General features: G+C 35.1%; 1 protein-coding gene across 4 annotated transcripts; it reads left to right on the top strand.

The window, feature by feature from the left end:
- Positions 1-4,919: 4,919 nt before the first annotated feature.
- On the top strand, positions 4,920-8,924 carry LOC112500849 (VAN3-binding protein-like). Of its 4 annotated transcripts, none has more exons than XM_025104447.1 (7): positions 4,920-5,229; positions 5,320-5,430; positions 6,805-7,225; positions 7,478-7,699; positions 8,042-8,091; positions 8,257-8,314; positions 8,425-8,924. In XM_025104447.1, exons 1-7 carry the CDS (start codon positions 4,990-4,992, stop codon positions 8,631-8,633), a joined length of 1,311 nt encoding a protein of 436 aa, XP_024960215.1. In that variant the 5' UTR covers positions 4,920-4,989; the 3' UTR covers positions 8,634-8,924. The 4 variants fall into 4 exon arrangements, with proteins under 4 accessions (XP_024960215.1, XP_024960213.1, XP_024960214.1 ...); XM_025104445.1 differs by having other exon boundaries at positions 8,233-8,314; XM_025104446.1 differs by having other exon boundaries at positions 4,933-5,229; positions 5,323-5,430; positions 8,233-8,314.
- Positions 8,925-9,979: the final 1,055 nt, after the last annotated feature.

The raw sequence follows: 9,979 nt of genomic DNA, 5'->3' as shown, positions 1-9,979 counted from the left end.
TCAGTCTCTAATCTTCAGTTTCAGTCTTCGACGTTTGCTGAAGGTTCTTTGGTGTGAGTGTTGTCTTCTTGAAGTATTGCTGTCTCTGATGAATTTACAATGCAAGTTCTTTAGCGATCACTGAACATACTCAGTGAGGATCGCTGTAACTGAAAATACAGAAACACAAATACAACGTGAAAGGGAAAAGAGATTATCATCAAATCACTGAGAGAGATGATCAACATATTTGTTAGCTTGTTAGAACCTCTGTACTCCAATTATGACTTTGCCCTTTGTTTTTTCGTGGTCCATCCAAAAGCCAATCTTAAGACTTAAATGACTTGTTTTGACCTAAAGTGACATTGACACAGGTCTTAAATATGGGTAAATGGGCATGTATGAGGTCGACTACGTTGGGTTTGTGGTGTACATTCCAAGCTCAATCATATATGATTGTATTGGACAAGTCAAATCCCCCATGTGATATAGAGGGGCCTTATTGAATATAGAAACTCAAATTTCCTTTTTTTAATGAAATGAAATGTCGGTTACTACTTTTTACATATATTGCCAAAATATGAAGGAAAAAAACAGTATCAAAAGTAAGTTATTATATATCATAGAAAAAACTGATTGAAATAAGAATCAAGAAAAACAAGTTGTCACTATTTGGCGTTTTTAGATTTTATGTTGTCACAAAATTAAGAAAAAAAATTGAAATAGGAATTGAGTTAAAATATATTATTATTGTATAGAGTAAATTATGATTTTCCTCCCTATGCTTTGTTTATAATTACAATTTTCGTCTAACATGGTTTAGAAATCTCAATTTTAGTCCTTATATTTTACAATTTATTGCTATTTTCATCCCTTGACTAATTCCTATCTTTAAGCACAAGAGACCAAAACAATAAAGAATTTTAAACCAGGGACTGAAACAACAATACATTGTAATTCATAAAGACAAAGATAACTATGAATTATAAACCATAGGGACGAAAACCACAATTTCTAAACCACAGGACAAAAATTGTAACTTTTAACAAACCATAGGGATGAAAAACTTAATTTATCTTGTTTATATTTAAGCATAAAATGAACCAAAATATAACAAAGTTTGTCTTGGTCCTATTCAACAATATCTCTAAATTGGTACACCATAAGTTCAATTCTTTCAGTTTACATATCATCGGTTGATTTTGATATGACATTTTTTACGTAATCAGTAATTACAGTATAATTCAATAACTTGACTTTCATATCATTAATGGTTACAAGATCTACTATTCTACTAGTTATCAGTCACAGTGATACAAAATAGAAATAATCAAACAGTTATTGAACTAATCAAGAAAAAATTAACATTATATAAAATAAAACTAAAAGAAACTTAATTATATTTTTGTACATTTTAAACTTTATTTTACAACTAAGATCATGTTTAACTACCGTAAACCAACTTATTTTTTTGGAGTAAGCTACGATTTTCGTCCCTATGGTTTTTTTAGAACTGTGAATTTCATCTTTGTAATTCTTTGTTATTTTCATCCATGAGGCAATTCAATATAATTAAGTATGAGAGACAAAAATAACAATAAATTGTAAACCATAAATACGGGAAAAACAACAAATTATAAATCATAGGGACCAAAAGCAATGAACTATAAACCATGAGGTCGAAAACTATATTTTGAAAACATAAGGACAAAAATAGCAATTTACAACGGACCACAAAGATGAAAAATATAATTTATTGCGGTGTACAAAAAAGCGTCAAACCGCTCAACCCACCCAACCTTAAACCCATCCTGCTAAACCGCTAAACTGCCAATCAAGGGGGTTGAAATTGGGTTAGCCTAACTCAACCCAACCTGCCGCTAATATATATAATTTTGATAAGAAAAAATTATATCTATATATGATATACAAGATTAGTGTGTGTGTATATATATATATATATATATTTATATTTATATAATGTTTATTGTGTTTATGTTTGTATTTTGTTTAGCTATAAGTATAGGTCACCATAAGAGATTCTCCACCAAAAAATGACGACAAATAATCTAATAGGAGAAAATCATTGGCATCGTTTTTGCAACAATATGGATGTGTCCGAGAATATGAATGATATTAATAGATATTTGGTTGATGAATATATCAATCCAAAAACTTCCTCATTTCATGTCGTATTTTGATGGAAAGAAAATGCCAATAGTTATAACATTTCGCTATGACACATTAGGCTTATAGGACGCCTAAAATGTCCGAACATCCTAACATGATACTTTATAGAATGAAACAAAAAAATGTTAATTTAAGTTTTTAGTGCGCTTTAAAAATAAAGTGTCGTATTAGTTATTTTATATGACACTATTTAAAAAGTGTCATCTTAACAAAAGTGTCCTGTAAATAAATGAAGGGTCATTTACCAAACGCTTACTCGGGTAAGCCTTATCAAGTCACATTACCTTATCGAATAAATATGACAAGGACCAAGAATCTTACCTGGTAAAAGTGAAGTCTAGAACCGATAGTCTTATACAGTAAGTGAGGACGACGACTCTTACCATGGTAGGACTTACCGCGTAAATTGTTGCATATGATATCGTTTTGGTGGACTAAAATCTTACCTGATAAGTAATTGATAGTGTTGAATTTTGTTGGTAAACACTTAACCGGGTAAGCGTTTGTAAACGGCCCCTCATCTACATGGCGTTTCTCAAATTATTCTATAAAATATCTCATAGTATTCTTTATTTAAAAAAGAGTAAATTTTACTTTTGGTCCTTAAGGTTTAGTGTTTTTTTTTTAATGTAGGACATGAACTTCAATAAGTCAAGATGTCATCCTTCAGGTTTGAATTTTGCCTTGAAAGTGGGACTTGGTACTAACCCAGTAAAAAATGTCCATAAAAGCCAGGGGTATTTTCGTCCAACCATGTTTTCCCACTATTTTTGTAATTCTTTTTTACTTTTTATTATTTTTATAAATATAATCAAACTCTAAGGATCAATTATGTAATGAACTATGATATATATATATATATATATATATATATATGGGCTCTTTCAAGGGAGAACTGATTAATTTGTGGTAACCGTGAAATCCAATGTGAACCACTCGTTTGAGATATTAAAGAATATTTCTTAAATAAGCTAAAAGGGTATATAGTAATTCTATTTTTGACAACCAATCAAAATATTTAATTAATTTTTTAGAAAAAAATATTTAATTAAAATTAATTACCTAGTATATCAATTACATAATATACATCGTATTTTAAAGACGTTTGTGAATCAAAGTGTATCATAGTAATAACGTTCACAATGTTTCACGTGTATCACAATATATTTTCTTTGTTTTATGAAATGTATCATAGTGTGCATTTTCGTTATTTTCATTGTTTTACAAAGGGTATCACATTGTGCATCTAGTATGTATATCTGGGTATCATAGTATGTATCTTGTGTTCACATAATGTTTATCGAAATAAAGTTCGTCGAATAAGATTCGCCAGAGAGAGGAAAGAGGAGAGATGAGAGATGATATTTATAAAATCCCTAAAATACCCATGATTATTAATTTCCTAATTTAACCTTTGATTTGTGGTTGAGATAAGATCTCACGGTTAACACAAACAAAACAGTTCTCATTTGATTAGGCTCATATATATATATATATATATATATATATATATATATATATATAAAACACAGGAACTATCAATCCCCAAGCCATTCGGCCTTCCATCTCCGATCTAACATATATATACGTCTGTGTATATATACACCACATAGACGAGGTTTACACATGGACGATGACAGAACCAAATCAAAAACTGGCGACCCTTTTAAAACTCAGATGACCACTTCAAAACTCTGCCAAAACTCCACACTTTGTCCCCCAAACTCTCTATCCCCTTCTCCTCCCCACCACACCAGTTGCCGATGTGAACCAAACTACTGAACCAAATCAAAATCGAGAATGTGATTTAATTGGCTTCCAAAGGTTTGATTTGGTCCCTTTGATTTAATCGGCTTCCATAGGTTTGATTTGGTCTTTGTGACTCCCCATTTGTTATAATGGTTGATGAGAGGAGAGGAGAGGGAAAGATCATCGCATTTTGGTCCATGTGTGTTTTTTTGCCGAAGATAGGAGTTCGACATTAAGAGAATGTGTTTCTTCCAGTTCTTGGTCATCGTCCCTATGGTGTCTATAGATATAGTCCCTGGGTTCTTTCTTGGTATACACACGTTTGCGGAGGGAAATAGAGAATTAGACAGGTGAAAGGGGTTGGGAATGATGATCATCAAAGGTTTACAGGGGTGGAAAACGAGAGTTGGCCCCTGTATCCCTTCGAATGGGCGAAAACGATGTGGGAGGTGGGGGTTGACGACAGAGCTTGAGAGGAGGAAGTATGTATATATATAAAGAGAGAAAGGAGGTTTAAAAAAATGTTCTAAAAAACTTGTTGAAAGTTGAAACATCAAAAAATGTCTTATAAACCTATTGTAATCCTTTTAATTAATACGCTTTATAGTTTGGTCCTATAAACTTAAGTTATATAAGATATTTTTATTCATCAAATGTTTATAACCACTAACCCGTCAACCCACAAAGGTTAGGTTATATATTTGAATTTGTAAGGTTTAGGTCATAATGAGTTAAGTTATAAAAATACTCTAAACCCGACCCCCTAATCCACATACACCCCTAGTAGTATATACTCTATATTTTTGAGTTTATTACAAAAATTCCGTTTAAATGTTAAAGTAAAGGGAAGAATAAAAAAGGAAGGTGGAGCATGAATTTAATGGAAACCAAGGTTTTGTGGGTACACGCGTGGAGAAGACCCTTCTCAAACACTTATAAAGCACCGTCGTACGTGTGAAGAAAAGAGAGACAAAGGGAACCACCGTCGTTCATCGTACCCCACTCCCCCCCCCCTCCTCTTATTTCTTCATCATTACTTCATTCTTTTGTTCACCACTCCCCATACCACCAATGGACTCCGCCCTAGGTCATGTTATTTTCCGGCCACCGGAGACCCCAAACGAGCCTATGGAGTTTCTGTCTCGATCTTGGAGCATTTCTGCTCTTGAAGTTTCTAAAGCTCTTGCTCCACCGCATTCCGCCGGAGACGAAATAACCGCCGAATCTTTGGAAGATATTGCTGCCAGCCCTTTTGCATTTGCGTCAACTGTAACCTCACAGCTGATCATGGAACGTATATTGGCACAATCTGTAAGTGGGATTTTAATTTTCCTCCAAAAATGGTTTAGAATTTGTTTTATAAATATTTTGTGCTGAAAATTAAAATCGATGATTAAACAGCAGGAGGTATCGCCACGGACGTCCGGTAGACTCTCCCACAGTAGTGGCCCTCTCAATGGTTCCCTAACCGACAGTCCCCCTGTTTCCCCTTCTGAAATCGACGATACCAAGGTTCTTTCTCTCTTTGGTTTCCTATGAATACTGACATTAAACACAAATCCCACAACGTATTATTTGTTATTCTCCATTTTTGAGCTAGCTAGCTGCCGGTTACTGTGGATCATGATCCATGAATAGCCATTTTTTTCCGGCAGCGGACCTGATATAGTCACCGGAGATATGAGGCCATGTTGGTTTGTTTTAACATCTGTCATTCTGTCTGCTTCTTGTGTATTTATATGACGACTGAGATTATAGGCTATTGTTATGTGGGGTTGACTGTGGTCTATGATCCATGTTCAGCTATATTTCCGGCAGGGAGGCTGACATGGTTGCGGGTGATTTGAGTCTTCTTCTGATGCCTGTGTTCTTGTTTCACAAAACACAACTCTCAGTAGCAAACCATGTTGCAGCTTTCGCTCCAATCCATAAACTAGTATAATTAATAATGACTACATGCCAAAATAAAATAAAAAACTATTTAATGTTGGATTCGTTGAATTTGAACATACTAAACTCATCATTGTGCTTAGTTTGGTTTCCGGGAATGGGAATGGGAATGAATAAAGAAATAGGAATGAAATATGGAATGGGAATGAGTTCCTTTTAATTTGCCCTCTTATTTGGATTTTATAGAAAAATTTGAAATATTTGATATGTTTAATTTGGAATCCTATAATTTATAAAAATAAATTATAAATAATTATTAAATTATTTTTTTATTAATTGATTTTTACAAAACAAATGTTTTAAACATATTTTAAAACAATACTATAGACAAATCCTATGAAATACCATGGATCTCAAAATCCTATGTTCGTGGGATTTCAAACGTAATCGAACCTGCTTTTTACATATCTCTAGATCAAACCAAACATGGGGTTGGATTGATATTCAATTCCAAATCCCTCAAAATCCATTCCTATCCTACAAACGAAACGGGACTTTAGTGATTTCAATGTTATAGTTGATGGGTATTATAGGGTTGTGGCCAACTTTGATATTTAACCTTTATTTATCGGTTGAACCGGGCTTCGAGTAACACTTAAATGATGTTAATACTTGATAATTAAGTTATTGAGTTGATGTGGTGATTCTCATAATGGGGTTGTGGCCAAGTGCCCTCCAAAAATGGGAACATTAATGTAGAACCAGAAGGTAGGTATGGTTGTATTTGATATCTAGAATTGTGGATCCTCATCAATGTTGTATCATAATAGTACCTAATATGGTCCAATTACCTGAATTTAACAAGTACAACATCCCACTTTCAATCAGGAAAAAGAATAACACGAAAACAACGTAACTGTAAAATCACAAGTAATTCAATGAATTAAGTGTTAATTATAATTCTTCGAGTTTGATGATGGTGTTTGTTTTAAGCAGTTCTTTCGTATGAAGAATCCGGTGAACCAGCAGTATAGAGGCGGAGCCACCAGTGCGGCACCCACCGGTGGTGGTGGGAAAACGGTGGGGCGGTGGTTGAAGGATAGAAGAGAGAAAAAGAAAGAGGAGACTAGAGTTCATAATGCCCAGTTACATGCAACTGTTTCGGTTGCTGGTGTTGCTGCGGTGGTTGCAGCGATTGCAGCCGCCACTGCCGCCTCGTCGGGACATAGAAAGGATGAGGAGATGGTGAAAACAGACTTGGCGGTAGCATCTGCCGCTACCCTGGTGGCGGCACAGTGTGTGGAAGCGGCAGAGGCGATGGGTGCAGAACGTGATCATCTGGCCTCGGTTGTTAGCTCTGCTGTTAACGTCCGGTCACCCGGTGATATCATGACATTAACGGCTGCTGCTGCTACTGGTAAGTTGAGATCCTCTTTATTCTCGCAAGCAAGCTTGGTAGCACAACTGATCAGACCTTGGGTTTGCTCCCCATTGGTCACCAGCTCGAGTCTCTGGGGCCATTGGATTTTTTCCCATGCTAGCCTCAAGGATTCATTGGATCGGTTCAAGGTGCATACAAATTGGTCTGAACACCAATGGTTATAAATTAGATCAGGGTTTTCTTGTACCATATAATTTAATGTCTTAATGTATTGTATATATTATAAAGCACTTCGTGGTGCGGCGACATTGAAAGCAAGGGCACCAAAGGATACGCGTAATATACCGGCAGTACCCCGAGCGGAAAAAGGGGCGGCTCATTGCAATGGCACCGGCAGCAGTTCAAATGGTAGTTTTAGTGACGAGTTTGTACCCGAAGAGAATTTTCTCGGCATATGTAGTCGAGAACTACTTGCCCGAGGTTGCGAGCTCCTCAAACGCACCCGTAAAGGTTCGTTTTTTACTCGATCAAAAAGTCCCACATCAGCTAGATACGAACCATCAAATCCGTATTTAAGTAGGAACTCCTCTCGGTCTATAAGAGCTCTGTTCAGAGAGGAATTCAAACTTATTCGAACATGGTATCAAAGCAAGTGCCAAGGTAGATGGTACATTCGTGCCCGTCTAGCCTCCATTGGAGCCGACGTATAGGGTCTCACTTTCTCTCATTATATGTTGGAACACCCGCTCCCTTCACAAGGGTTCTTTTGAAACGTAATGTAAATAGGATTCCACTTATTTTCACATCATCCTTTTCGAACAATATTTAATACAACTCCTATTTTTCTTGCAGGTGATCTTCACTTGAAAATCGTGTCCGTTTATATCAACAAAATGGACCAGGTTAGTAGAACTTTTGAACCCACTAAACCGATAATAAACCCTAAATTTGCTTAGATTCACCAAAAACAATCTGAAATAATTCACAAAAATCCTCATACTGTTTGGTCTTTCTTTAAACACTGAAAAAGTAAAAAACTCAAGTCCTTATTTGTGTATATGGATCAGGTGATCCTGAAGATGAAGAGCAGACATGTAGCTGGGACCATCACAAAAAAGAAGAAGAGTAAGTTTGATACCCCCAATGCCAGTGATGTGGTGGGTCTTTTGGGGATTTGTTAAAGCATTAAAGATTAAAGTCAAGTTCCCATTCTTTTGACAATGCTTTTTTCACAGATGTCGTGTTGGAGGTTTTGAAAGACATGTCAGCGTGGCCGGGGCGGCACCTGGTGCAAGGCGGCCACGACCGCCGCTACTTCGGGCTGAAGACGGTGGCGCGTGGGGTGGTCGAATTCGAATGCAGGAATCAAAGGGAATATGATATATGGACTCAAGGGGTTTGTAGGCTGCTTGCAGTGGCTGCAGAAAGAAACAACGGGATGTGAAACACAACCAGAAAGAACATGTAAATCTTTTGAATCGGATGATTGTGGTTTAATTTTGAAGGGTTTAGTGGGTACGGGGTTAGGTTGGTAGGAGGGGGTTACTGGTAAATGGTAATCGTGATATCTGATATTTGATCGGAACAAGTGGAAAACCATGTGATGAAAAAGAAAAGGAAAAAGAAGTGGGCAGTCAAAAAAGGGAAAAGAAGGAATGGTCTTTGTTGGTTTATGTGTCTTGTGTTATTGGATTTCTTGGTTTTGCTTTTTGGAATTCATGTCACCTTTAAACTCTTTGTTTGATGGTTATCACAAAATCTTCTCTCCTTAAAGATGTGGATATGTTTTGTTCTCAAACATATATATATATATATAATATATATATAGAGAGAGAGAGAATGGTTGAGAAGGACATTTTTAATTAATACAAGGGGTTGTTTGGTAGTTGTTAGATGGTTTGGTGCATGATGATTGAGAGACTCTTATGATATAGTGCAAAATGAAATATAATTGTTTGGTAATTGTTTACAATGAAATTAGAGCCCTGAATGGTTAAGGGAGTCCTTGGATGCAAAATCATTCAGAGGATTTTGGAACCATTAAGAGGTAGACTCTTTTTTTGTCAAACAAGATTCACCTCTCAACGATTCAAAGTATGTCTCTTAATGAAACTATTATGAGGTAAACAAACAACCCCTAACACTTCTTTTAAGGGATAAATTGTAGAGCTCTAAGTCTAAGGTATAGTTAGGAAGAGTTATTATGTTATTTTATTCATTTAAAATAATGGGTAACAAAGTAGATAATTATTTATGTTATAAAACTCTTATCTATATTATATTTTATCAATTAAGATGGCTAGTAACAAAACAGGTACTCGGTAAATTATACTTTGGGGTATTTTTTTTTTCGATCTCGTCTTGATTTTTATTTAATATGAAAATGTTTAGAGGAAATATTTGACTTTATATAATTACGTGTATTTATGTAGAGGAAAGTTTCATTAGGAACCTAAAATCTATTACGAACTTGGGAACCGTCCACAACACGACACGTGTCCCTATTTAGGATGAATATTCATTATGAATAACACATTTATGATGAATATGAAAATGTTATTTATTATGAATCACACATTTATAATGAATATGAAAACGTTATTCATTATAAATAACAAATTCATGATGAATATGCCAAGTGTTGCGCTATGGGTGGTTCCTCGGTTTATAACAAATATAAAAGAACCAGCCCCCAAGTGTGTGTATATGGGTTAAGAAATATCATTTTCTGTAACTTTTTCGCATAATATATATATATATATACATACATATATATATATATATATATAT

The sequence above is a fragment of the Cynara cardunculus genome (assembly GCF_001531365.2).
Source record: "Cynara cardunculus var. scolymus isolate 2C chromosome LG 17, CcrdV1, whole genome shotgun sequence".
NCBI classification, from domain to species: domain Eukaryota; kingdom Viridiplantae; phylum Streptophyta; class Magnoliopsida; order Asterales; family Asteraceae; genus Cynara; species Cynara cardunculus.
This window is presented reverse-complemented; position numbering and strand designations above follow the sequence as displayed.

Coding starts and splice junctions, on each gene's coding strand:
- LOC112500849 (XM_025104445.1), top strand. CDS start 4,990: ATGGACTCCGCCCTAGGTCATGTTATTTTCCGGCCACCGGAGACCCCA. Junction 7,700..8,041: donor CCTCAAACGCACCCGTAAAG/GTTCGTTTTTTA, acceptor TTTTTCTTGCAG/GTGATCTTCACTTGAAAATC. Junction 8,315..8,424: donor CATCACAAAAAAGAAGAAGA/GTAAGTTTGATA, acceptor CTTTTTTCACAG/ATGTCGTGTTGGAGGTTTTG.